This window comes from Leuciscus leuciscus (genome assembly GCF_965113295.1).
Source record: "Leuciscus leuciscus genome assembly, chromosome: 22".
In the NCBI taxonomy this organism is placed as follows: Eukaryota; Metazoa; Chordata; class Actinopteri; order Cypriniformes; family Leuciscidae; genus Leuciscus; species Leuciscus leuciscus.
In genome coordinates this window covers 4,689,249-4,717,192 of record NC_138746.1, presented here as the reverse complement: position 1 = coordinate 4,717,192, position 27,944 = coordinate 4,689,249, and the positions used below count along the sequence as shown (strand labels likewise).

The following is a 27,944-nucleotide window of genomic DNA, read 5'->3' as shown; positions in this document are numbered from 1 at the left end:
TTTTTTTTTTTACAATTTAGAAAATCATTCGAAATGTGCTTGAAATCAATATTAAGCCTTACAATTGCCTTCATATAAATGTATAAATCATGTATAATACATATTTAAATTTTGGTGTAAAATGACTCCAGACATGTTCTAAGTTTTGTCCAAGTCACTTAACCTTGATTTTTGAACTATATTATGGATAATAATATAATACTGTACCAGGTGGTATTAATCTAGTGGTTTGTCCTTTTGAGATTGTCAGGTCAAAATGCATCTCTACTTTACGTGTCAGGAGTGTATTGTTTTTGAACTGTAACTTTCAACTAAATTGGAAAGTCATTCATAACCTAAGGTAAAATTTATTACAATTTCTGAAGGGAAAAAAGAAAAGAAAAAGTGGACACCAGGAATTATTTTGCTTTCTTTATTCAGAAACATCCACAGTACAGCACAAAAACACCAATATGTACAATATTTCCCACCTGTTTGACATCTTGCCTTCTTCCAATAAAACCAACTTTATATCTGAAAGAAAACATTTATGATGAATTCAGATGCTCCCGACATACCCACCCCGACCCAAGTGTTCACTACACAAACTATTTACAATATTTACAGTCTTTTTACACCACTGTTGAATCTGTGTTTATTTTTAGAAGAGTATTTGCCGAAGGGGACCCACTGTCCATATGGCTTCCTGTCCGCCACACTGTCGGCTCTTGATGTTACCTTACTGTCATGAAGCGTCGGGCTGTTAGAAGGTTTGGCAACGGCATTCTGTGAATATAAAGAGGTATGATCAACTTCCATATTTCAGTATGTTCTAACAATCATCATTTTTGTCTGAGGTTTCATGAACTTACATTGAGGCTGAAGGTAATTGGCTTCATCTTGGATGATGTCTGAGAAGTCTCTGCCTCACCATCATCATTGGCAACACCGTTTACCTACAGGCAAAGAAAAAGGGAAAAGGATATTGACCACACTGTTGTCTTGATATAAACCTCACTTCAGTGTCACATGATTTTCAGTTCTAAATGAGACGCCCTCAACCCTGGGCTCAAGTCATGCAAAAGCAGCAAACTGAAGAGACTGTAATGTTAGTGCTGCCCTTCTAATCAGTCTGACATCAAAAACACCATTCATCATGGCGTAACACCCGTTTACATTTTCAATAGTATTTTTACAAGCAAACATGAAAATCTATACACAAGGCTTTGTTCACACTGCACCCATGTCCAATGAATGTTTCATAAATCACTTCATGTGAATAATAAATACAAATAAAACTGAATTAAATCAAACCGAAAAGCAAACAAAAACAATTTTTTTGCATTATACAAGCCACTAAACGGCTCTGAATCGGTCAAAGAAATAATAATAATTTGGATTTTTGCTGCTTATGAACAAAGCCAAAAATTTTTTTAAATGATGAGAGTATATATTTCCAAACCCCCATCCATCACCGTAGAATGAGCTCTGTCTGGTCTTCACGCACAGTGAACAGAGGAAGATTCTGGAAAATGACAACCCAGTTCAACCATCAACAGATAAGTCATTTCCTGTAGTTCTAACAGCGGTAAAATACACTTTTGGTCAAAAGTTTGGGGTCGGTACGATTTTTAAAATGTTTTTGAAAATAAAGCTGCGTTTATTTTGATTTTAAAAATATATATTGTGAAATATTATTACAATTTTAAAATAATTGCTTTCTATTCTAATATACTTTAAAATGTAACTTATTCCTGTGATGATTAGGTGCTCAAGAAACATTTCTGGTTATCATCAATGTTGTGCTGCTTAATATTTTTGTGGAAACTGATGCATTTTTTCAAGATTCTTTGATGAATAAATTCAAAAGAACAGCAATTACTTGAATGAGAAATCTTTTGTAACATTATAAATGTCATTACTCACTGTCACTACTGATCAATTTAATGCATCCTTGCTAATTTCGAAGAAGAAAAAAAAAACCTTCTACTGACCACAAACTTTTTGTACATGTGTTGTATGGTGGCTGAAAGTGGCTCAGCTCTATGTGAGGTCAATTAATGCAATTGGTCTGTTTTTGTTCAACACAAGGCTACCGCTGACATCATACACGGTTACTTAACCTTCGCAGTTGTGCATATAAGACTTAAAGCTGGTGTCATTCAAGTCATGTGACCTCCCTCTTTGTCCAAAGGGTGGAGGAGTTTCAGCTCTACAGGAACAGAAACGATATAAAAAAAACAATGCAATTGAAGCTAAATGCAGCTCCTCAATACAGTGAGAGGAATAATAGCCATGAGCTCATTCATTCACACACATACACACTCACACGCACAGCAGTACATACTCTTTAACGTGTTACCGTTACCTAATCCGGACATGAGCTGTTCATCATTCCATTAAATCCATCAGGCAAAATCATTCATGTCTGAGGAGACAGATTACATGGTGACCCAGGTTGGGCAAGTACAGCGCGCAATCACAGTTTAAACAGACGCGTTTCAATGGGTTAGTCAACGTCCCAAGATCAGATTTAACAAAGTACAGATGAGAATCTTACTGGAGAAATTAGCTGGAATTCCGTTCGGGACGTTCATGCAACATTACAGAATTCTAACAAACACTGTGTGTCTGTGTGTGTGTGTGTTAGTAACACGTGTGCAGTCGTGTGTGTGTGTGAGGCTCACCTGTGCTAGTGTCTTCTGTGGTGCCAGGTCAGCCCTCAACCTTTCCTCTTTATCTGATGAAGATCTCCTCTTCTCCTCCTCCTCCTTCAGACTAGCTGGCAGCTCTAAGTTCTGCACTCCCAGAATCCTGGCAGCATTTGCTTTGGCCACATCCAACAGATACTTCTTCTCTGTGGGAGATTTTAGGATGCCAATTAATATACATTTATTATATTATATAATAGATAAAAAAAAAAACAGATTATAAATGTATATAATTATAATAATTATTACTATTATCCAAAAGTATACAGAATAAAAAAAATTGTTTTAAAGATATATTTTTATTATTACTACCATTACTCTTTTAAAAGTAACAGTACTGATATTTAGGTTATTAACAGCTGTGGCGACCATGAACAGTTATGTATGGAAAAGAGCTCGTTAAAAATATTCTAATCCTGCTTTTGTCTTCCATGTAGCATAATTTGAAAAAGATGTGAAGCTGATCTTACCCTCAAGGCTCAGGCGGATGGCAGAGCGTTCAGGACTGCGAGACCGGCTTCTGTTTGCTCTGGGGTTGTAGGGTGAGCGGGAGAAACGGCACCGGTATCGCCCCACAAACCTACTTCCCCTCCAGTAGACTGGTGAACGGCTGCGAGAGCGGGATCGGGAACGGGAACGCCTGGAGCGTCTGGAGTAGCTGTAGGGAGATGGAGAAGGACTGTGGCGACGGTAGCGTCTGCGGGAGGAACCCTGGGGAGTAGGGCTGTATGAGCGAGAGCGAGCACGGTAGCGGCGAGGAGGAGAATGGTGTGTGTGCCGGCAGCGTGAGCGGCCCGAGCAGCGCGGATGAGAGCGGGATCGGGATCGGGAACGTGAGCGTGAGCGTGAGGAAGAGTCACTGTCGGAGGATGAGCTCCGTGACCTGCGAGAGGAACGGCTTCCTCTGCTGCTGGAGTACGAGCTGTCGCTGTCACTGCTGACGCTGGAGCGAGAGGAGCTGCGACCCGATGGAGCTTCCTGATCAAAGATGGACTTCACACGCTCACGCCTAGGGCTGGCTTCCTGCTTCATGATCAAACCTACAAACACAAAGCATTACATGTTACTCATGAACTAACAGTTAGATCAATCAGTTCACATTCAGTGATGAATGCATCCATTAATGCTCAATTTTGGATAAATCTGCATGTGAATGATTTTTTTCCCAACCTGGAAATCACAATTTTGAAATTCCCTGCTTTTTCATGTTTTTATGATGCAAGAACCTTGATGCATGTAAATAAAAATAAGTCTTTAAAGCCTGCACCAAACTATTCAGGGTTAATTCATATAACGTTATATATATACACACACTGAAGGTTTTTACAGAGTGGTTTTTTTTTTCTGGCATAATTTCTGATATATGGAATTACAAAAATTCAATCTCCAAAATCGCCTCTCTAAAACCATTAAACTCAACAAAATGAAACAAAAATTGCGAACCTGGCTTTATCTAATGTTCAGATTTCTGTTTTGGAAACGTATTCAAATTACTAACATAATGCCTTATTCTTCCTTCAGAAAACGTATAATACAAAATAATTGTCTTAATGTGACAAATCAACTGGGGCGTATGGTGATATATATTCGTTAAACTTGTATTCAAATCATAATGTAGGACATTTATTTTCTAATAAAAGTTGACGTCGATAACAAAGAAATCAGTAATGAGCAACGTCGTCGAATGAGAATGTTCTGGAACTGAAAGTAGGTCAAGTGATGTCTCCGCCCCCTCCTGTCAATCAAATTACACAATCACGAGTCTAGAACATTCCGTAAGAAATTTTCACTTGTTTCTTTCAAGTGATCATATCAAATTTCATATCACTTTGACAGAATCCAAATGTCACAATCCATATATTAATCAATCTGTTCCGGTAATGAGCCGTTCACTATCTAATGTTTACCGTATTGCTAATTCAGTGGGGACAGTAACTTAACGTTAGATATATAACGTTTTTATGTTTAAGGTGCTTTGAATAAATATCATTAATTAAATAGATATACTATAAGCAACATTTAGCTGTAACTTACCGTCAAAATGACTTGATCCAACTCTATGAGGAAAACTCTTTACGTTAGGTAACGTTATATCACGCGATTCGCCTCGAGCGAGTTCAAAACTGAGAGAATTTCAACTCCAACACAAAAAGCTGTGAAATAAACAAATGTTTATTCCCTCGTATGTGTCCTTTTCAGTGAAAGGGCAATTTCTCGAAACAAAGGATCTGGATACTGTATCAACCGCAGATGATTTCTCGCGAGTGGTTCAGCGTGAAGTGGCTCGTGTGCAGAGAGAGACCGTTTTTTCAAACGAAACCCACTGACGTCATCGGGGATTTGGGAAAATTCGAGAAGCACCACTTGGGAAATCCTTAGACATAATAAAGTTTGTTTATTTTTATTTTATTTTTTACTTTAGTGATATTTTGGTTTATTCTTCCTTCAGAATAGTGGAAAGAAAACATCCATAATACACATTTTATTTTATTTTAATATTTATGTATTTATTTTATCACACGCGAGTAACGTTACAGATTAAGAATTGAGTAATTTAAGACTGTGATTAGGAAATGCTTTCATATATAGTGTTTTTTGTCGTGTTTTGTTTATAAATTCATAAGCAACGTTATATTAAATTGTCTCTCGAGAGAGTTCGCATTTTATCGCGAGATTTACCTGGTGCTCCAGGGCACTCGCCTTTAACACAAATATCACGGTTACGTGAGCTGCGTGATAGAGCATTTTTTTCCCCACTTCAAATAAAAGGAGACTATCTTGTTCTTGAGGAGACAGTTCCTGACTATTGCATTGGAAAATGGCGATTGAGAACGTGCTTCCGGCCAACTTTGGCTATGCGATTTTTACATATTTATATAGTTTTGTCATGTTAACCTATCTCGCGCTACAAGTTGGTTCTGCAAGAAAGAAGTATGGGGTAAAGGTACGATAAGGCTTCGCATGCAGTGCATACTATTAGATTGGCCAAAAAGATACTGATGCGTAGTTAACTTTGATTTATGCATGTTTTATGACAGATGCTTCGCTTTAATGTGTTTTTCTGCGCTCGTGTTTTGTGTACAGTATCCCACCATGTACAGTGATAAGGAGCCACTTTTCAACTGCATTCAGAGAGCGCACCAGAACACACTGGAGGTGTATCCACAGTGGCTGGTCTTCCAGACTATTGCTGCATTAGAGTATCCTGTGAGTATCAGAAATGTGTGCCATTGAGTATGCAAATTCAAAGAAACCCATACAACTACTGTAAATGTGATTTTTAATATTGCCTTTAATGTGTTCAGTTTAAATTGCTTATAAAATTTTATCATATAGCACATATAACATTTCCTGAAACATGACATGACATTAAAAAAAAATACATTAATACATTTTAAAGAAGTTGTGAAGAACATTTGAAAGTCATCTAAAACATTCTGGTGGGCATTTTGTCAAATCTGTTTTGATGAGGTTGTGTTGACAGTATTGAAGCAATAAAAACTTGCATATCAGAGAAGAAATAGGCAGAATTAGTCTAAGTGAATCACGTTTTGTTGAAAGATTTGTTTGTGAGTTTATAAAATTTCCTTTAATCGTAATTCAGGAAATTCCTCTTCCTGCTATTCCTATTCAAATCCAGTTTAAAGTGGAGGTAGCCAATTCAAATTCACACTAAATTGGGCATGTAACTGAAATGTTGTTTGTTTAAACTCCACAAGGGTCTTTATATATTTATAATCTATCATCATTATGCCTTTGATCAAAACACTTGACCTTTATCAAGGATGTAGCAGAAGGAAGTGTGTAAAAAGTGCACTGTAAATCATGTTCATTTAGTCTCTTTTCATGTGCTCTCATGAAAACCCTCTCACCCAGTTCACTTCGGTTTATCTTGCATGTTTTATCTCCCATATCAGCTTGTCGCCTCGGTGTTAGGAGTCATCTGGGTTACGAGCAAATTCTCTTATGCTTGGGGTTACTACACGGGTGGTAAGTCTTTACAATGCACATGTAGAAGCCTGTAGCAATTATCAGATGTTTCTCAGAAGTTATCGCAAATGCAAAAGCACATTCACATCTGTTTCTGAATCAGAGTACAAATGTGAAAAGCAGAGCTTTTATTTGTGCATTAAATTATAGATTTAAATGTCATGTATATTCATGCATTTTGAATCGCTGTACACGTTTGCAAGATGCCAAAATAAAGTTAAATATAACTGACTGTTAGAGCTTAAATAAATGTAATTGCTATTTAGAAGAAAAGTGTTTTTGTAAAACTGTTTCACAAAATAATGAAGTCTGTGTCTGCAAACTTTTTGGAGGTTACACCAGTATATATTTCAGTGTTTAGGTCAGTTAGTGGTATTGAAATAGCAGATTGACTTGGTTCCATCTGGCGCCATTTTACCGTTTTTACAGTTTAAAGTGAGCAGCGCATCAAAACAACAACAGAGCGGTTCACGCCACAAGCACTCTGGGTCGTTTATTGTTATGATTTTTTGGAGAGATTTATCTAGAGCCAAACACGCTTCATTCAAGCCCTTTCCGCTCCATGCGCGTTGCTTTTCTCTCCCGTTAAAGACAAAGCGCCACATTAAAGGGATAGTTCACTTTGAAATTAAATTTTGGTATGTTTTAGCTTACCTCAAGGGCATCCAAGATGTAGGTGTCTTTTTTTCCGCAGTAGTTTCAATTTTGATATTTTTAGGTCAAACCGTTCTTGTCTGTCAGTCATATAATGCAGGTCGATGGTCACTGTCTCAAAGAGTGTCACTAAGACACGAAACGAGCGGTTTGTGTGAGAAAACGAACAGTATTTATATCGTTTTTACCTCTTGAACACAGCCACGTCCAAGTGATCTGAGGGCGTGCTGTGTGACGTGTGCGCAGACTGGTGCATAGATATATACACTAGATGTCGCTTTGGCTACTGCAGTTCATTGGAAAGAAACCGTAGCCAAGGCGACATCTAGTGTATATATCTATGCACCAGTCTGCGCACACGTCACACAGCACGCCCTCAGATCACTTGGACGTGGCTGTGTTCAAGAGGTAAAAACGATATAAATACTGTTCGTTTTCTCACACAAACCGCTCGTTTCGTGTCTTAGGCCATCAATGTGTACTTACGATGGGGAATTGTTTAATTTGGACGATGGGGAATTGTTTTAATTTGGACTCTGTGCTTGCTCTTTGAGGTGATGACCATAGACCTGCATTATATGACTGACAGACAAGAACGGTTTGACCTAAAAATATCAAAATTGAAACTACTGCGGAAAAAAAGACACCTACATCTTGGATGCCCTTGAGGTAAGCTAAAACATACCAAAAATTAATTTCAAAGTGAACTATCCCTTTAAGAGCTGCAGATGACGTGGTTCATTTAACAACAGTAGCAGAAACACGGTGATCAGAAAAATAGATACTTTTGCTAAAATGCTGCAGAAAACGAGAATGCAACAAATAGAATTATTTTTATCTGTCATACAGACTCCGACAGTTTAAAATGTCTTTAGACATTTAGTTTTTTCCCCCTTATACATTTAGCATTATTAATCAGCATATTAAGAGCATTTCATAATAAACAATGTTATAATTTGGAAATTTATTTGGAGATAGCAAGGGTAGACAAAAAACTTTGAAATTACTAGTCAACTTTGTTTTGTGCTCATGATGAGAGCTTTGATTATTAGATTATGTACGTTGTTTGTTTTTAGTAGTTTATTACTTTGAGCAAATTATAAAACTGTTTTCTCAGTCCCAAGGCCTTCTATGTGCCATACACATATGTGTCTAAATGTAAAAAATTAATAAATAACAATAGATAAATATAAAACATCTGATCTAACCCTTTTATATTCATATCCAGTTGGGAGAAATATTTACTTTTTTTGGTAAATATTGGTAAAAAAAATTCTTAGACATCACTGCTTTGGTCCTCGGGCCCAAGATTCCCATCTTTGAAGACTATTTTGAGTGTTTAGGATTTTTTCTTTTACAAAGTATTGCGGCTGCCCTGATGGAAATGTATAACTGTTCCAAAAAAGGTATTGTCTGGACTTCTTGGAACTTTGACTGAATACCCCTGGTTCTTACGAACATTATATGAGTTTTATCCCTCGTCATCAGTGTTGTTTCTCTGTTTCAGATCCTGCTAAGAGGATGCGTGGTGCATACGGATACATCGGGCTGTTCGGAGTCATGCTGCTCTCCATCTCTGTGGCTCTCAAACTGCTTGCAGTCCTTTAAGGGGGACAACATACCACATAAAACCAATCCTTGCCACTAAATGTAGTCTTCAGCAAGTCTTTTTTTCACTTTTTTTACTCTGTTTTTAAACTGCATTGTTCCATCCTGTAATTTTTTACAAATTATTATAGAATATATTAATCACATTTAATCAACATTTTAGACTTAAATACTCAAGCTTTATGCTGTATTTCTCAGATTTCAATTAGGGTGACCGGTTAATCATTTGATGATGGTGTTTATGTGCAGACGACCTGGGTTTGAGTCCAGCTTAGGTCATTTTCGCTTGTTGATCACTGTCTGACTCTGAACAGGATATTTCAGGTGCAAATATTCAACAATATTATTGATTTGACTGCATTGACACCTTTATATGAGAACTGAACTGAACTGGGCGATGACATCACAGTTTTCTCTAGAGCTACTGTATAGATAAAATAACTAAATAAGTAGTGATTTTTACAATGGAAATGAATCAACGCTGAACTTACTTAGGCTGGACAATGACACTATTTTCTTCTAGATCTGCTGTTCAGCCAAAACAAATTATGTTGCATTATTTTCCTGATATCACTGTAAAGCTGCTTTGAAACAATCTGCATTGTAAAAGCGCTTTATAAATAAAGGTGACTAAACTCGACTTGTAAAAACTGATAACTATCAGAGCTTATCAGAGGCTGTCCTGATTTGATTGGCATGTATGGTCATTGGTCACCCTATGTTATATCAATAGATTCAGAGATATGAATAATAAATGTCAGTGTAAGATTCAGATAAACCATGTGTGAGTGCTTGATTGATTTAAAGTGAGAAAATGTATGGTGATGATCATACTTCATACTCATTTTAGCAGTGGAACATGCTCTTTCATTTCTGAAATCACTGAGAGGAGATTACAAAAGGTGCTTTATTTGTGAAAATGAAATTAATTACATGATTCTGATCACTATGGTAAAATTTAAAGTAGCATATGGCTGGGCTTTAGGACAACTGGAGCGTTAAATCATTTATAAACAGACCCTAGAGTGTTACTATGATGCTATGGTGTTGTGGCTGGTTACTATGATATTCTTATCACTCCATATGGCTCCTTAAAATCAGTTTTCCTTTTTTGGTGGTTATTTTTTGAGAGAGTCTTACAGATAAGAAAAGCATTAGCACTTAATTACAATTACTCTTAATTTTTCTGTTATTTAATTACAGTTACTTCTGAGGTAATGGCATTAAAAACTGTACAGACTATAAAACAATTCGATATAAAACAATAGTGGATTTAATTTTAATGTAACATTCCTTTATATATTTTGGTCTGTTTATGCAATTTATATACAGTACTGTGCAAAAGTCTTAGGCATGTTAATACCCCCCCCCCCCCCCCCCCCAGCTTACTCTAAAAAGTAATTAATTACTAGTTTCGACAGAGTAATTATATTACTGTACTAATAACTGTCTCTAAAAAATTACTTATTACTTTCTAAACTTTCTAACGTCCTTGACCAGTTGAACCATACATATAGATAGATATGAAACTGTTCTTTTAATTTTTTCAACAACAACATATATATATATATATATATATATATACAGTACTGTGCAAAAGTCTTAGGCATGTTAATTTCCAGATGGTTATAAGTCAGTTATTTATATCTTTTGCTGTAGTGTGTCAGTAGGAAATATCAGTTTACATTTCCAAACATTCTTTTTGCCATTAATTGTAAAGGTTTCTTCAAGCGTCTCGGAGACGTTCCCACAGTTCTTCTGGATTTAGTTTGTCTCAGTTTCTTCATGTAATCACAGACGGACTCGATGATGGTGAGATCAGATCATACCGGCTGTTGTCAGACTCCTTGTGCATTCACAAATCTCACTGGATTATTACAATTAATGGCAAAAACAATGTTTGGAAATGTAAACTGATATTTCCTACTGACACACTACAGCAAAAGATATAAATATATCTGGAAATTAACATGCCTAAGACTTTTGCACAGTACTATATATATGTATATATGTTGTTGTTGAAAAGATTAAAAGATCAGTTTCATATCTATCCTTGTATGGTTCAACTTGTCGAGGACGTTGATATGGGATTTAGAAAGTAATAAGTAATTTTTTAGAGATAGTAATTAGTACAGTAATATAATTACTCGGTTGAAACTAGTAATAAATTATTTTTAGAGTAACTTACCCAAAACTGGATATTGCAGGATCAGTTGGTCATGTGATGTCAACATGGGCGCCTTCAGGGGGGGACCCGCTTCTTGTAGAATAACCTTTTCTAAAACCTTTCTTTAAAAAAAACAAAAAACACTTTTCTTGTAATTTTATCAGACGTGCTGTTCACATATTTAGGTTTAAAAGTAGGTGCACATTTTGTTTGATCGGATGTGCTCAGTGTGATGGAAAGCTCACTGCGCATGTGCGGCTCAGAGCCACTGTTTGAGACGGAAGACTGCGGAGTCTATCTCCACTTACTGCGAACCACAAGAAAAACTCAAGAAAAGTGCAGGTAAGAATTTATTGTGCTATAGAGCATGAGTTATTGTGATCATTCATGAGGTATTCTCCAACTCTGTGTTTGTATTTATCCTCGATACTTTATATAAACAGTGATGTAGCAAATATGGGTTAGAAATCATCCGGACATAAGAGATCAATCACGTTTACAGCATTAACACTCGACGTCTTCGTCCGAAAATGAGCGGGAACGTAGTTTTGAACTATTGTGTTAAATATCGCTAATGTTAATATTCAGATTTTGGTCGCAAACATGACAAATGCAAATCCTTTTGTGTGCTATTTGTGTTTGGTTTCGGGATGATCATGTGTGCTCTGCGTGTGCGCAGTCAGTGATGCTGCGCCGCATTTGCGCAGTAACAGTGGAATTTATTACGTTTATTATTACGATTGCTGCTAAAATGAGTTTGTGAACACTCACTTCCCCTTGTGTTTTTAAAAATGTTTTTGAAATAAGTCTCTTATGCTCAACAGTCACCTAGCATACAGTCACCATTGTGAAATATAATTACAATTTAAAATAACTGTTTGCTATTTCAATATATTTTAAAATGTAAGTTCTTACTGAATAGAAAGTTGAAATGAACAGCATGAATTTGAAATATAATCTTTTGTAACATAAATGTCTTTACTGGCACGTTTTGATGAATTTAATGCGACTTTGCTGAATAAAACTATCAATAATATTGATATAATATTATATATAACTAAAAGCATAAGCAGCAGATAGATAGTTAGTTAGTTGTTTAGTTAGTTAGTTTAGTTAGATAGATAGATATGGGGGATGGTGTTTTGAAATTAAATATCTATTTATTTGTGCAAGATTGTCACTGTAATGCATGTTATTCACTTTGGATAAAAGCTTAAGCTAAATGTTAAAAAGTTCATTACGCATTATGAATAAGTATCTTTAGTAGGAAAACCAGCACAACATCTCAAAAGAACCGTATTTCTTTGAATGATCAGGTGAAATCAGCAGGATGTCGGGGTTTCTGGATGGGATCAGATGTGGCGATTGCGAGTGTAATGTGGATTGGGGTGAGAAGAGAAACACCATCGCCTCCATCGCAGCCGGAGTTCTGGTACGTCTGCCTAATGACATCAAATAAATGAAATTGTTCTCTGCACTTTATCTAAAAAAATCCAGTGATTCCCAAACTAATGATCTTTCTTCTCACACTGTGCACACGTGCAGTTTTTCACAGGCTGGTGGATCATCATCGACGCAGCGATAATGTACCCTAAAGAGGAAGAGTTCCACCACGCATATCACACCTGTGGGGTTATAGCGACTATAGCCTTCCTCATGTGAGTCACACTTGTACAGATTCTCTCTTGGCTTCCTCTAATGAAGGGAACGGTTGTTTTTAACGTGTCCAGCCAAACAGACTGTCCCAGATGTTTCTTCCTGTTGTTTAGCCTTGATTTAACTGCAGGGTTGTGCAATGACTACCGTCACCATGACTGCATTGTTTAACTCCCTGTTGAGTTTCACTTTCTGTGGATTTCAATCAAAGACTTTAGATATACAAAGACGGTGCACTTATATTACAATGAGTACTTTGAGACACGCTTATGACTTCAAATGCAGTTTTTTGTCAGGATTTGAGACCGTTGTTGTCAGATTTCATTGATTTTAAATGTGAAATTTAATCGTAAGCTTGGTGAACAGGTTTAGAGATGTTTCCCCATTCAAAGAGAAAGGAGCTGTGCTTGATGACTGGAATACTGAAGCTGCCCGAGAGGAGTTTCAAAGATGGCCGACGAGTGGAATGACTTGCTTTAAAGGGTCTTTGTTTGATTGCAGGATCAACGCGGTGTCAAATGGCCAGGTGAGGGGAGACAGCTACAGCGAGGGCTGCTTGGGACAGACTGGTAAGTGCTGCATTCGCATCATGAGGTTTTTTTGACGTTATTGTAATACTACATGACTGAAAAGTGCCTTTAGGGTATTGTTCTCTTGGTTCTTTTGGTCTGGACCAAAAAAGAAAATAATACATATATTCCTGGTTCGCTTGGTCTTCACACGGTCATTTTTAAGATGGGACCTAAAGCTAAAAAATTAAAATAAAGTATTTTGCAACAAAACTTAACAAACATCAAAACCAATGCTGTGTTCTGGGCTAAATGCGCTCGTTGTATGTACGTAGCCTATAGACCTTATGCGCCAGAGAAACGAGGGCGCCGCCATCTTTAGAATATTGTCTTTGAACTTCCGTTTTTGCGGTCGCTCTGTATATTTCTATAGCATCGCTGTCTAGGAGTAATTAGCTTTTGAAGTGGATTTACTTAATGTAAAGTTAATGAAAGTCATCATGAGGATTGTAATGTTTAAAGCAGATGACTTAACAAATGTCAGTAGACCGGGAAGATTTTAAAACAATACGCAAGAATGCTGTGAAAATACAGACTGGAAGTCAAAAGACAACGAGCGCAGCGCTGAAAAGGGGCGGGGCTACATAATGTCTATATGTGATGGTATTTTGACCAGCTGAGAACCCGTGGAGAGATTATAACATGTGTAAATGAGTCAAAACAGCGGCAGGAATCCCTCCGTCACACACACAGATGAAGATCTGCTGCGAGGAGACGCGGTTCTGATGCCTGTACTGAACTGTGATGGGCAACATCACGACTATGATGAGAAAAATGCGTGAGCATTCTGTCCTTTTTACGGTCGCATCTCGTGACATCATGTCCGGTTTTTGGTTCGTTTACATGTCTTTGGTCTGTGTTACGTTCATATTTCAGTCGAACCACACCAGAGTTGGTTTGGAGGCGGACTGAGACTCATCTTTTCAGCGTCTCGGTCCGATGGCAGCGTTCACGCTTATTCAAATGAACCACACTAACAGAGCAATCGCACTGTTCGATTTAATCGAACCAAACATGCCAAGTGTGAACACACTGTAAGGCTGGAAACTTGCGCTGCTATTTTGAACCAATAATCGGAACAAAAGGCAGTTTGAAGGATGACGTGTATAATTCAAATATTTATCTGACTCCAATATAATTAATCTGATTCCATTAAAGTTGTTGTTATTCTTTAAAGGTAAAGGTCTTTCTTAGAACTAATAGGAAAACGTAGGATTTAACCTGAACGTTTAGATAACGAGAGTTAAAATCACTTTAGCTTTCAACATGATCAGTGATAAAAGTAAAGATTCTCAAAACCTTTAAAGCAGGCAAAGTTATTTAAGTTACATGTTTAGATATACAGACAGTAGAATGGAACAACATACTGTATAGAAATTAGTTGTAACAAATAATGCACTGTCGTGCAGAAGAGGCCGTAAAAGCCTTTCTTGTAGTATGAGGTTACGCACCGGTGTGCGGGAGTGGCGGGGTTAAAGCCTTTCTCCTAGATCAACAGTTACCTTTCCTTCTTATATCCTGAGCAAAGCATTGTTAAACATTAGTGGAATACCAACACCAAACCGACCGACAGGAAACCAAAAGATGAGGCAAATGGGTGGAGATCCAGAGGGGGAGAAGAATATTAACATATTCTCCTCAATGCATGTTTAACCAATAGTACCTAGATTGTACATTAGGATACTTTAATATCTCTATTAAGATCACCACCATTCTTTTCAGTTTATAGGCTGTCAGATGAGACCAAACATGGCATAGTTACATATTAGAACACATATTAGAAGGCCATTGTGCCACGTTTAATTCACATGTATACCTTTAAAAGGCTTTTTGAAGTACTAGGGCAGTAAAGAGTTCTGCCCATATTTGCTCAGCCCTACAACACCCTTAAAAACTGCACCTACTGCATTAGACTAAACTGGGAAGGGTCACAGCACTTGCATTTTGTTATCCTATTGTTAATTTAATTGCTTTGGATAAAAGTGTCTATTAAATGATTAATGTAAAGGTAATGTGTGTCTGTGTAGGTGCCAGAATTTGGCTCTTCATCGGGTTCATGTTGGCGTTCGGGTCTCTCATCGCCTCTATGTGGATTCTGTTTGGTGGTTTTGTTGTGACCGGTAAGAGATTGGAAAGATTTTGCTTTCTTTTTTCTTTTTATAGAAAAAGATGTTTCAGGTTTCTGCTTGTGTATAGTTTGTAATGAAGTTTTTCTTTTTTTATGAATGAACAGAAAAGAAGGATCTGTCAGTGTATCCTGGTATTGCAGTTTTCTTCCAAAATGCATTCATCTTCTTTGGGTAAGTTTGAATCTCACATCAGAACAGGTTTGATATGTCACTTTGCCCTGTGATATGGCACAGGGCTGGGTGATATCATTTTATTGACCTTTTTTTTCTTACCTCAGTATTTTGACAATATATACACTATATAAATATGATCAAATTTAGAAATATTGCCATATATATATATATATATATTAGGGCTGGGAATCGATAAAAAAAATTAACTAATAAATTGCACAATTTGCTGTAATTAATTGCAATTAATTGCATTTCCCCTAAGCTTGTAATCATCAATATTTAAACTTAGAATCACCTAATTAAATTAAACAACAAAGGGGAAAAAAAGGAACAGAAAATAGCCCTATATTAAAATAATATTAAACATCAATATATCAATATATTATTCTTTTTCAATAATCAATCAACATAATCAATTTAACAGATTTTTTTAAATTATATTTTTTACTAATTATCAAAATAAAATATAGTCCTACAAAGCTATTATTACCAGAGCATGTGATCAGAGCAGGTCATTTTACCATTGTTGCCCAGCATGACTATACCAGCTCAGTAGGGCTATTGCAAACAGAAGTCTACTACTGAGAAATTATTTGAGCGGACTTTGCTTTTCCAGTGCGTGATCGGTACATGATTGGAGCGTTTGGGCCGTTAAGGACAGAGCAGAACGCGCACCGCAAACACGGAGCGGAACATTGAGCAGAGAGCGCGCCAACTCACACACACACGGAACGGAGAGCGCAGCGCACACACAGAGCGGAAAAGACCCGCTCATGAAAGCTGCGCGAGAATGAAACCTGATCGCCGAACACGGAGGGGCGGGACGGAGACGCGCGCGCGCACACAAACTGTCCACGCACACATTCTCATATGAGACGCGAGCACACACACACAAACTCGCGCACATACTCAATGAGACGCGAGCACACACACTCACAATACCTTAAAGATATGGAAAAGCCGATCAAAAGTGTGGCTACATTTCTCCAGGCTCGATGCCAAGCGTGCGATGCAGTATTTGTGGTAAAATAATTGCTGCAAAGACGGTACCGCGACAGATATGATGAAGCCCTTGACAGTGCACGGAGTAAACATAAGAGCAGAAAGTTGCTCCGTCTTCGACTGGTAACTGAAGAGATACCTGTTGATCACTCTGACAGTGTTTATATTGCAATAATGACCTACTGAATGTACACTGCCGTTCAAAAATGTGTTGGTCAGAATTCTTTTTTCAGTAAGGATGCATTAAAGTTATCAAAAATGACCTTAAAACATATGTAATGTTACTAAAGATTTCTGTTTCAAATAAATGCTGTTCTTTTGAATTTTTTTATTCATCAACGAATCATGAAAAAATGTATCAATATGTTTTCATATTTCTGAAGGATCATGTGACACTGAAGTAATGATTTTGAAAATTCAGCTTTGACAACACAGGAATAAATTACATTTTGAAATATATTCAAATACTATTTTAAATTGTAATACTATTCCACAATATTACAAGTTTTACTGTATTTTTGATCAAACAAATTCAGGTTTGGTGAGCATGAGCTCTTTATAAAAAAAAATATTTTGTTCCTTTGTGCTTTTTTTTTGTTCCTTTCTGGACTGACTAAGGAGCATGAGTCAAACTGAAAAAATAAAACCAAAGTTTTTCTGAGGTAATGTGTTATGTAATCTTGTTCAAATGGATTTCATAAAATTGGTATCGAAAAAAGTATCGTTCAGGAACCGGTATCGAAATCAAGGTATCGGTATTGGTATCGAAATTTTTTGAACGATACCCAGCCCTACACATGATCCTTCAGAAATCATTCTAATATGATGATTTGATGCTCAAGAAACATTTATTATTATTATCAATGATGAAAACAATTGATGCTTAATATTTTCATGATTCTTCACTGAGTAGCAAGTTAAACACAACAGCATTTATTTAAAATAGAAATCTTTTGTATCATTATAAATGTCTTTACTGCCACCTTTGATCAATTAATTCACCCTTGCTGAATAAAAGTGGAAATTTCTTTAAATAAATAAATTCAGAATGTTTAATGCAAGAAGTAAATACAGTAAAAAAAATTATTCTACCATGTTTTCACCAAGGGATGTTTAATAAATTATGTGCAATATTATACCTATAATGTAGTTTTATTATCTATATTTTTACTAAAACAATTTACTGTATGTAATTGCCATGTGGAGATAATTATTTTTAAGTGATTGGTTACACAAATTAGTTGTTAATTTTTATTTTCCATAAATCTATTGGAATGGACAATATTATCTGATTCAAACTGAATGAAACTGAAAATTAAAAATAAATATTTTTTTCTAATGATGCTATTAAATATCTGTTAGTCGCAAGACATTTAAATGACCTTCAGAATACTTTTTAGGAAGCCTAATGCCCCGGTAAAAGTGCATTAAAATAATTTTTAACATATCATGAATATATGAACTATCGCCCGGCCTGTAATTACCTGCACCAGAGATCTAAGATTTTGAGCATTCGTGCAAATCATAATAAATTACTCTGCAAATTCTGAAAACAATATGATAATTTGATTGAGCTCTGATTTGTGATTCTCCTTCACTCTTGCAGTGGTCTGGTGTTCAAGTTTGGCCGAACTGAGGACCTCTGGCAGTGAAGCTTCATTTCCTTCAGTCAAATCCCACAGTCCATCAACACACAATTCCTCTGTACTTATTGCTGCTTATTTGCACTCGCTATTTCTTTCTCTCCTCTTTTCAACCTCCTCAGACGACTCCCGTTCTTAAATATATTCCTTCTTCCTTTCTTTGTCTTGTTTCCTGTGTGGCCACAATGGGTGCACACAAGAAATGCAAATCAAATCCAAGACTCTGCAGTCAAAATGGAAGCGTTTTGACTTCACTCTGCATTAAAAAATTACATATATGCAATAGAATTATAATGACATTACATACAGAAATTGTAGAATTCTCAGATTAAAAGTGCACAATAAGAGCTAATATCTTCAGCCTAGCTTTTCCAGAGATCTCAAAAGGAAAGAAAACATTGATTCGCAAAATATAGTAACGTGATTTTATGTGACGGCAGCAGGGAGAGTTTTTGAGCAGGATCGTTTATAAACCAAAATGAGTGATTCACTGTGTTTCTATTTTTAATGTGTCATTTGAATAAGTTTGCTTTTTTTTTTTTCATAAGCCACCAAATTTGTATCTGTCGGATCACTTTCATGCATAATCTCTTGAAATTTCATCATATTAGCTCATCATTCAGTCACGACATCACTACAGCAGCGCTTTATTCAAAGTTTTACTTTTGGAAGATTTTTATATATTGTTATATGGATTCCTATACCCCTTTCGGTCAATCATTATTACAGATTTTTAAAAATTATTTTACAGAGATTGCACTGAGCAAGAGCAGTTTCTTATAGCTGAGCTTTAGCAGAAACATGTACATTCACTGTCAACCTTTTTTTTTTTAAAGAAGTGTTTAATTTCTGTGCAACTAGTAAAACCAAACAGCATATTTTCCTTGACTGTGGGAACCCTGGTTATATATTTTGTGTTCTGAGCATTAAGGTCACTCTCTATGTGTATGCTTGGGCATGTGGGAGTTGTATAAAAATGTTAATGTTTTTAAAAGAAGCACAATTTCTTATTATTTCAGTGGTTATGGGAGAACAAGGTGACGCAAGTCAGAGATTTTGACTCGTCTATCAACTGACAAATTAAAGATTCTGTGATTTCTACATGCTAAAAGAATGTAACATTTTAATGTAATCCATGTCTCTCTTTCTGACATAAAGTAGCTAAACTTCATTCAACTGTGGGTTTCAAATGAATAAAATTATTGTAAATATGTACAGAGCCAGTGGTTTTTCTTTCACTATGTTCAAATACAGATGAATAATGGGTTTATGGACTACAGTCAATGTACTGACATCAGGTTATTTGTAGATATTAAGTTAGTTGGTGGTGTGGTTTATCAGCTCGCCATCGTCATGAAACAAACTCTTCTCTGTGTCTTGCTTCCACTGAAGTAATTTAATCCAGCCACGGGCTTGGAAAATTCTTTGCGAGATGATTTTTCAGTTAGAAAACATACTGATTTCCATTTAAGGACATTTTAGATTATAAATTGTTTACTTAAGCAACCTCTGACTTCTCAAACACACACATATATTTTGTGTTAATTGCATTTATGCCTGGAGTTTTCTTTTCGATGTGTCCACAAGTTCTTCATACACGTACCACCAAATTTGGAAACTACATGAGAAAGAAATACATAATTAGCAGTGATAAACATGTTTGGAAATATAAGTTTTTAAAATAAGTATGTCATTAATTCCACTTAAAATTAAAATGCAAACACAGCAAGAATAAGGATTGCCATTTAGTCCACTGTATTTATATTGTTGTGAATGAACAAAACCATTTACCTCCCAGAATGCCTGGTCATCAAAGCACTTCCTGTCCTGTTGGGGTCTCCAGAAACTCCATTTAAGGAAAAGTCCTGCAAATTTTTATTTAAGTTGTATGTATAGTCTGCCTCAGTAAACTAAAACACAAAACTTATCAGTAAGGGTTATGCAAAAACACAACACTTTATTTTGATGGTCCACCAGTAGACATTCTACAAACTATAACTTTGCAACTACATGTCAACTAAGTCTCATTAGACTATTAGTGGACTGTTAGATTAGGTCAGGGTTAGTAAAATAAGTTGACATGTACTTGCAAAGCCACTTATCGTCAGTAAAATGTCTGTTGAGGAGCATCAGAATGATCTAATGACTGCTAGTTGACATGTTGTTACTAAAATCAACCTAGGGTCCTTTGCACCATGACCTCGAGCCAAACCAAAGCCAGTAAAAGTCCTGGCAGAAAGCGATGCGTAAGGATGTAGTGTAACGACGCCCAGTTCCAGGAATGCGCTAATATTTTATTGGTAGTACCAGTTTGCAACAATTATTAGTTAACACTAAGTTGTCAACACTTCGGAAAAAAATTATTTCTATGAAGTGTTAAATTCACTAGCTTTTCCCTTACACTTGTGAGTTTTGCAAAGGACTTTTACGGACTTTTCCCAAATCACGGAAGTAACCTCGACGTCTGGGTTAGCGTTAGGGAAAAAAAGGCTTCTGGGGGGGTGTTTGGCTCGAGGTCATGGTGCAGAGGACCCTAGGTTGAAATTACTCCGAACCATCCCTTTAACTTACTTATAGTTAGTAGAATGTCTAAAGTGAACCATCAGTCTTACTTTTTTTTCTTTTCTGTTTTTCTTTTTCTTTTTTAGAAAGAATCTGAATCTATTACAAATTAGCTCAACATATGCACAGGGAAAACTTGTTTAAAACAGCCTAAAGTGCTTTGCTGATCTTATTCATAACACAAGGAAATGAAATATGTCTGTCAAATGATCTTCATCAGTGGTGTGTACCTGTAGCTGTTCCCATCACCAGACTCATGCACACTGTGATGAGGAAAACACAGATGTGATACACAGCAAACCGCACAGCTCTGAGAACACAAATACAACACAGTCAACATTAAAAGATCTGAAAAACATCTAAAGCTCAGACATTTTATGCCTGTAGTCTTTGCTTTTACTGCTATTCTATGGTTAATTAATGCAATTTATTGGATGCACACGTCATATGATTGACTAAAAGTGAAAATCACTTTACATTGTGCTTTCACTACTGGCCAGCCGTAAAAATAAATGAGCGAACCATCCCAGGATTCCCGGTATGGCGTGCACGTTGAGGACGCCGCAGGTGTCATGACACTCAAAAGCAAACAACATGTGATCCTGAATGAAAGCGAAAAACAGAGAATATATCACTGTAAGTTATAGTTATTTTAGTATTTCATCTTTAAACAAAAATGACAAATACTGAAATACAAGAAGTTTAATTTAAGCTTAATGGTTTATTTCAATTAATGTTTAATGTTTTTATAGGGTTTTAAGTTTTAGTTAACGACCCTGACTTATGGGGGGAGATCAGGAAAATTTGAGTTTTCCATTTTGTGATGGATGTGGCTTGACCTTCATGTACTGGAATCCCAGGGCTGATAAGAGAGCGGCACAGAAGCCAATCGTCATCGCGATCCATGGCTCGTGGACTGCCGTCATGGCAACACTAATGGCAACGCCACCAGACAGGGCAGAGCTCTGGATATGAACCTGTAAAACATGATACTCTTCATTATCTGAAAAACTGGATCCTAACAAAGTTCACGACCCATTATACTTTCATGATGTGTCAGATTTCAGAGTATTATGTTATGATTGTTTTCAACTCTGTGAGGGAGTTTGCTACGTGGGAATGTTCTTACTACAGTCGCTCACCATGTTCATCTTTCCTTTGGAGCTGGTGAGCATAGAAACAGACATCGCCATGACAACACTGACGGCCAGAGACAGATACGTCCCATATATCACAGTGAGTTTCAGTTCTGTCTCCCACCTTTGAGGCACCAGTGCCGAGTTAAAACTGGGCCAGAACATCCACAGAAACAGTGTTCCTGTGAGAAAGAGAGAAAGGGAGGCAGATCCCAGGCATGATTTAATTAAAATATAGAGATAAAATAATTACACTTCGGTCCTTGAATCTGATTGGGTGAGCATCGTTCAAAAGGGCCGTGATATCCAGCAGCACTGGGACTTTTCACTGTTTCGTTCATCTTTCTTTGTTCCAGACAGACTCAGTGTTTCAATGACTCTTTCTGCAAGTTACACAGTTAAACCAGTAGGTGGCGACAAATTACTGTCTTTGTAAATGACTCACTGAATCATTCATTGAGCCTATTGAACCGATTCGTTTACAACTTTCAGGATTAATTTAGGATCTAAACAAGCGACTGGCTGTGTCTGAAATCACCCCCTATACTTTTAAATAGGGCACTATTTGAGGGGTCAGCCATTTGTAGTGGTGTCCGAAACCATAGTGGACGTTATCGAGTGCACTCATTCAATCCCATAATGTACTGCAATAACGAGTCTATAACCGAAATACGCTCAACGGCTACAGAATACCCATAATGCACTGTGAGAGTCTTGTGCTGAATAAATTCCTGCGTCTGACCAGAAGATGGCGCCCGCAGAAGGAATCATCCATCCATCCATTTTCCAAACTGCTGGTCCATTGTGGCTACAGCGTAATATTATAGGCTACACGTATAAATTCCTTCTTAATTGATTATTATATTGTTTAATTAAGGTTTACACATAGGCTGTGTCTGAAATCGTCCTCTGTACAGCCTGATGCCTGGATGCCAGCCGAACTTAGCCCCGCCCACAACATTTTTTGGTCGGGAAGTTCGGTCTGGACTCGTTCCGTTGAGGAGCTATTATGCCCGAACAAAAATTGTTCGGACCAATCAAATTGTCAGGGCGGGCTTTATACGATGATGGACAGATGAGCAACGTAACGTAATCATCCACGTCACCAACGAGCGCTTGGCCCGTATTCCAGGCTGTGGAAGAACAGGCCGAGAGTGAGTGGAGGGATGCTGAAAACTGTCATGGAATGTTAGGTGAGTTGACAAAGTGAATAAATATATGCTTCCTCTCATACTGATAGTGTAGACCAGACGGTCATTGTTTGATGACAAGTTGATTGGATTGATTATTTGAACATGCTCCTCTCGAACTTTGTTTATAAAACATTATGTGTAGATTCCGCCATCGCATCTGTTATAGAAGATATCGACAGCGCATTCATTTTAAAAGAGGAACAGAGAACCACGATCAAGGCATTTGTCGATCGGAAACATGAATGAAAAACATACATCACTTACTCCGTTGCTCTGATTGGTTATAGGTCCATCTAATTGAGTGCAGAGGCATTTTCCTTCCTGGTTCGGTTGAAACACTCCCCATAATCAAAGCGCAATGGAGCAGTATCAGACTCACATTCTGACTAGAATCTGAGTATGACGACGTCAGGCTACTTAAATAGGGCACTATTTGAGGGAACAGCCAAATGTAGTGGTGTCCGAAACCATAGTGGACATTATTGAGTGCACTTATTCAATCCCACAATGCACCGCAATAACGAGTGTATAACTGACCTACGCTGAACGGCTAGGGAATACCCATAATGCACTGTGAGAGTCTGCTGAATGAATTTCCGCATCTCACCAGAAAAGCTCACTAACTCATCTGATGTGCTGTCATCATGGTTAGAGTCTGAAACCTGGTTTAGAGGTATCTTCTGAGTCTGAGAGATAACTGTTAGTTATAGTACTCACCAAACATTGCGAATAAGCCAGTGCTACGGTCAATTTTTTCTTTCTCATGTTTTGGATTGATTCCCTCTCTGTGCAGCACCCATGACACCATCACACCAAAAAGAGCTCCGAAGATATGCAGCATCATGATGCTATACAGTGGATCTGCCTGAAACATGAGCACAGCTTCAATCGTTGCCTTAGTACAGAATGAAAATACTCAATCTGTTAATTAATCGCGATTAATTGCATCTAAAATAAAAGTTTGTAAATATATGTATAACATATATATATATATAACATAAATATATATGTTATACATATATTACACATAGGCTATATGTGACCCTGGACCACAAAACCAGTCACATGGGTCATTTTTTTGAAATTGAGATTTATACAAAGTTGAATAAATAAGTTTTCCATTGATGTATGGTTTGTTAGGATATGACAATATTTGGCCGAGATACAATTATTTGAAAATCTGGAATCTGAGGGTGCAAAAAAATGTAAACATTGAGAAAATCGCCTTTAACGTTGTCCATTTATGTTGGCGATTGTGCAGCATTCACTCACAAATCTTTTTTTATATATATATTTATGGTAGGACATTTACAAAATATCTTCATGGAACATGATCTTTACTTAATATCCTAATGATTTTGGCATAAAAGAAAAATCGATAATTTTGACCCATACAATGTATTGTTGGCTATTGCCACAAATATACCCGTGCGACTTGTGACTGGTTTTATGATCCAGGGTCACATATGTTATATACTGTACATATATGTTATATATAAAATATATATAACATAAAAGTTTGTGAATATATATATTTACACAAACTTTTATGTTAGATGTGGTTCATTGTGATTAATCAATTTGACAGTACTGTTCATTCTTATGTGTAATGTCTTACAAAAGTATAATGTCTTACAAAAGTATCCAGACAGTAATTCACAGATATCATGTTTTGCAAGCTGGTTTAACTGAAATTTCCTGATATAAAAAAAAAAAGACTGCTTACTTCTACAAATTTGTATGCAAATCTTTATATATATATATATATATATATATATATATATATATATATATATATATATATTATTTTATTTTTATTTATTTTTTGTCAGTGATATTCCCATTTAAAAGTTGTCTGTCTGTAAATGTTTCTGCATTTTGAATTTGCCAGATAGCAGAAAACATTATAGCAGTTTTTATGTTAAACTTCTTTATTGAAATTGGCTTGCAATGTATAGATGAGGGCATGGACAATTTTGAAAATGAATTTATATCTGGGAATGTAATACTGGGAATTTTCAGGATCCACTGATTCAGGAACAATTCATTCGGGAACAAACCAATGAATAGTTAATCTGAATGAATCATTCTTCATTGAAATCATTCTTCTGTGTTGAAATTGGCATGCAAAGTACCTTGAAATGTGGATAATAGGATTAAAATTAGTGCTGTCAAAACGATGAATCATGATTAATCACATCTAAACATAAAAGTTAGTAAATATATGTGTGCACACAAACATATATTGCACACAGACATATATTGTACTTTTACAAACTTTTTTGTTAGATGTGAATTTAACGAGTAATCGATTTGACAGAACTAGTAAAAAAAAAAAAGAAAAAAGATATATATATATATATGATGAAAGTGATCATTTTTATCAGGGAAAGTAATACTTCTTACACTGAGCAGAGTTCGCAGGATCCACTGATTGATCACAAATCCAGTGACCTCCACCAGAGCCATTAGTAAAAGCTGGACAGGATTTGTCTTCCCATGGACCGCTCCCATTGCAACCAGAGCGGATGCTGCACAGAGCTCTGCCTCAATCACACTACATGAGGAGCACAGATAACATTTGATGTAGTGGTGCTGTCAAACCTACTCTACAAAAGGTACAAAAGCTGTCACTGGGGCGGTACCCTTTCAAAAGATACACCTTTGTACCTAAAGAGTGCATATTAGTACCTCAAAGGTACATATCATCGGTACCAAAAGTGTACATATTAGTACCTAAATGGTAAATATTAGAACCTTTTTATTCCAGTGACAGCTTTTGTACCTTTTTTACCATCTTAAAGTATGAAAAAAGTTTTTCCAGAGTAAATATACCAGAGCAAATGTTTTGACTTTGTTTTAAATGATAATGTTTCCTATTCAATCTAATGGCTTACCTGTCAGTGTATTGCCGTTAACATTTACACATTGTGAGTTGCTTTTGTAAGAAAGCATCTGCTAAGACCTGTAATGTAGCTGTACCTCTTCATACTGATGTGGATCCCTGTTCTGTGGTGGCGTTGTGGCAGGAGGAAGCCATTCATCAAGACGGCCCACTGGATGGCCATGGCTGCTAACAGCATGTTAAACCCTGATCCGCTGAAACCATATCGTACAAGGAACGTGGCCAGGAATCCAAACCCCATGAATATCATCACATGGATATCTTGGAATTCTGTAGAAAAGATTGCATTTCCAATATTGCCAATGTGTAATTTTATGAAAAGCGATATAAACTTTAAAACACTTGGCGGTCAGTCTTTTAATTGCTTGTGGGATAGAGAAATGCTTCTTATCATCCAAAACCAGAGATGGTGTGGCTCCACACCCCAAACGGCAATGTGGCACACATTTACAAACTAAATAAAGTCAAATTATATTCATTTTAAGTACGTTCATATGGATAGGAATTTTGCAATTGGTTTTGATATGTTAAAGGTTCTAATATATATATATATATATATATATATATATTTCTGAGCTGAATATTTGACTAGTCTTTTGTTGCATTAGCATTCATCAACATATGAAATTAACATAGCAGGTTTACAAAAGATGATGTAATGCTGTTAATCAATAACCTCAGGTTTATCCTTAAAATGAACAATGAATGCAAATTTGAACTCTTAGGAATCATAACACAGCTTATATGTAAATCAGACTTACTAACCTGCATATGTGCGGATGAAAAGCTTACTGTCAGACTCATGCTGCTCTATTTTCACAAAAAAGAAAAACAGTAGGATAAAGATGGTTTCCAGCAGGAAGGCCACAAGAGGAAGTCTTGAGCGGAGACTGGGGGCGTACTGAGGAGCCATTATTACTGTGACAAACTCTGAATGTCTTTAATCTTCACCGGCCAGAGATGAAGAGTATGCAAGATCACGTGCATGTAAGAGGAATGGAGGGGTTTCCGAAAAATGCCACCCTGTGCAATTGACCCTTCGCAGAGACCCGCCCCCTTTAATTAGTGTTGCTATGTCCGACAAGCCACACCATGTTCTCACGCAGTGAAAAATACAGGACACTGACAACACGCTGACAGAAAGTACAGACCAGGCTACTTTTGATATGAAACATCAAATTTGGTAATTTTTTTAGAAGAAACTTAAACAATAAATACCGTTTTGTGGCTCTTTAATGTGACTGACAGATCGCTGTATGTAGGGCCGCAGTTAAAGCTGCTAGTGAACCGATCATCTCTTCCTTAATTTATAGCATCAAATAAACATGAATGAACATAAGAATGTTGTTTTAACCGCGGAAAGACGTCAGTATACAGTTTTTCAAGTTCAAATCATCCAACGTTAATCTACTAACTCTCCTGACTGCTTTGTCTGACAAAAATTGTGGATTCGGCGGATGGCGGATTATGATTGGTCAGATCGCCTGTCAATCAAACTCCCTACGAAGGGTCTATTAATCATCATGTTGTGTATGTATAATATCATGGACAGTGTTTGTTTGTATAGTAGCCTAGGACCTATTAGCAACATTATCAAAAGCCGGCAAAGAAAATTATGCAACTAATATAAAATGTTTGGGTTATTCCTGTTCTACAGCACTTAAAATTTTGTAAATTCTAAAACTAAAGTAGCGAAATTGTTACTTACCTAATTGAGATCAAATGAGGCTAATTAATTTGCCTCTTTGGTAATTATTAGTTTTACATTTTATCCAGTAGCCTATATTAAGAAATGTGTTTGGGGAGATTAAAATGCATATTGTAAAAAAAAAAAAAAAAAGAAGAAGAAGAAAAAAGAAAAGAAAA

General features: G+C 36.5%; 4 protein-coding genes across 5 annotated transcripts; 2 read left to right on the top strand and 2 right to left on the bottom strand.

The window, feature by feature from the left end:
- Positions 1-398: 398 nt before the first annotated feature.
- rsrp1 (arginine/serine-rich protein 1) lies at positions 399-4,988 on the bottom strand. Of its 2 annotated transcripts, XM_082153471.1 has the most exons (5): positions 4,725-4,988; positions 3,161-3,730; positions 2,667-2,836; positions 852-935; positions 399-765 (listed from the first exon to the last, which is right to left on the bottom strand). In XM_082153471.1, the coding sequence occupies exons 2-5, from the start codon at positions 3,720-3,722 to the stop codon at positions 601-603; spliced, it is 981 nt and encodes a 326-aa protein (XP_082009597.1). In that variant the 5' UTR covers positions 3,723-3,730; positions 4,725-4,988; the 3' UTR covers positions 399-600. The 2 variants fall into 2 exon arrangements, 1 of the variants encoding a protein (XP_082009597.1); XR_014201404.1 differs by lacking the exons at positions 399-765; positions 852-935 and adding an exon at positions 1,616-2,191 and having other exon boundaries at positions 2,348-2,836.
- A 374-nt stretch (positions 4,989-5,362) lies between these two features.
- On the top strand, positions 5,363-9,720 carry mgst3b (microsomal glutathione S-transferase 3b). Its single transcript, XM_082153517.1, has 4 exons — positions 5,363-5,634; positions 5,775-5,897; positions 6,608-6,680; positions 8,842-9,720. The coding sequence occupies exons 1-4, from the start codon at positions 5,509-5,511 to the stop codon at positions 8,940-8,942; spliced, it is 423 nt and encodes a 140-aa protein (XP_082009643.1). The 5' UTR covers positions 5,363-5,508; the 3' UTR covers positions 8,943-9,720.
- A 1,614-nt stretch (positions 9,721-11,334) lies between these two features.
- tmem50a (transmembrane protein 50A) lies at positions 11,335-19,495 on the top strand. The gene is made up of 7 exons (XM_082153512.1): positions 11,335-11,451; positions 12,426-12,541; positions 12,655-12,767; positions 13,267-13,334; positions 15,362-15,454; positions 15,568-15,634; positions 18,246-19,495. Exons 2-7 carry the CDS (start codon positions 12,440-12,442, stop codon positions 18,289-18,291), a joined length of 489 nt encoding a protein of 162 aa, XP_082009638.1. The 5' UTR covers positions 11,335-11,451; positions 12,426-12,439; the 3' UTR covers positions 18,292-19,495.
- On the bottom strand, positions 19,104-27,086 carry rhd (Rh blood group, D antigen). Its single transcript, XM_082153431.1, has 10 exons — positions 26,844-27,086; positions 26,156-26,348; positions 25,580-25,730; positions 23,891-24,038; positions 21,987-22,162; positions 21,684-21,821; positions 21,322-21,446; positions 21,075-21,154; positions 20,074-20,147; positions 19,104-19,900 (listed from the first exon to the last, which is right to left on the bottom strand). The coding sequence occupies exons 1-10, from the start codon at positions 26,989-26,991 to the stop codon at positions 19,874-19,876; spliced, it is 1,260 nt and encodes a 419-aa protein (XP_082009557.1). The 5' UTR covers positions 26,992-27,086; the 3' UTR covers positions 19,104-19,873.
- Positions 27,087-27,944: the final 858 nt, after the last annotated feature.

What these genes read in the sequence shown, in the direction of transcription:
- rsrp1 (XM_082153471.1), bottom strand. Translation starts at nt 3,722, where the DNA reads ATGAAGCAGGAAGCCAGCCCTAGGCGTGAGCGTGTGAAGTCCATCTTT. An exon ending in CATCCGCCTGAGCCTTGAGG is followed by an intron (nt 2,837 to 3,160) that starts GTAAGATCAGCT and finishes AATCTCCCACAG; the next exon opens with AGAAGAAGTATCTGTTGGAT. An exon ending in CAATTACCTTCAGCCTCAAT is followed by an intron (nt 766 to 851) that starts GTAAGTTCATGA and finishes TTATATTCACAG; the next exon opens with AATGCCGTTGCCAAACCTTC.
- tmem50a (XM_082153512.1), top strand. Translation starts at nt 12,440, where the DNA reads ATGTCGGGGTTTCTGGATGGGATCAGATGTGGCGATTGCGAGTGTAAT. An exon ending in GGGCTGCTTGGGACAGACTG is followed by an intron (nt 13,335 to 15,361) that starts GTAAGTGCTGCA and finishes GTGTCTGTGTAG; the next exon opens with GTGCCAGAATTTGGCTCTTC. An exon ending in TGGTGGTTTTGTTGTGACCG is followed by an intron (nt 15,455 to 15,567) that starts GTAAGAGATTGG and finishes ATGAATGAACAG; the next exon opens with AAAAGAAGGATCTGTCAGTG.
- mgst3b (XM_082153517.1), top strand. Translation starts at nt 5,509, where the DNA reads ATGGCGATTGAGAACGTGCTTCCGGCCAACTTTGGCTATGCGATTTTT. An exon ending in TTGCTGCATTAGAGTATCCT is followed by an intron (nt 5,898 to 6,607) that starts GTGAGTATCAGA and finishes CTCCCATATCAG; the next exon opens with CTTGTCGCCTCGGTGTTAGG. An exon ending in TTGGGGTTACTACACGGGTG is followed by an intron (nt 6,681 to 8,841) that starts GTAAGTCTTTAC and finishes TCTCTGTTTCAG; the next exon opens with ATCCTGCTAAGAGGATGCGT.
- rhd (XM_082153431.1), bottom strand. Translation starts at nt 26,991, where the DNA reads ATGGCTCCTCAGTACGCCCCCAGTCTCCGCTCAAGACTTCCTCTTGTG. An exon ending in ATCCACATCAGTATGAAGAG is followed by an intron (nt 25,731 to 26,155) that starts GTACAGCTACAT and finishes CTCCTCATGTAG; the next exon opens with TGTGATTGAGGCAGAGCTCT. An exon ending in ATGACCAGGCATTCTGGGAG is followed by an intron (nt 19,901 to 20,073) that starts GTAAATGGTTTT and finishes TTTCTCATGTAG; the next exon opens with TTTCCAAATTTGGTGGTACG.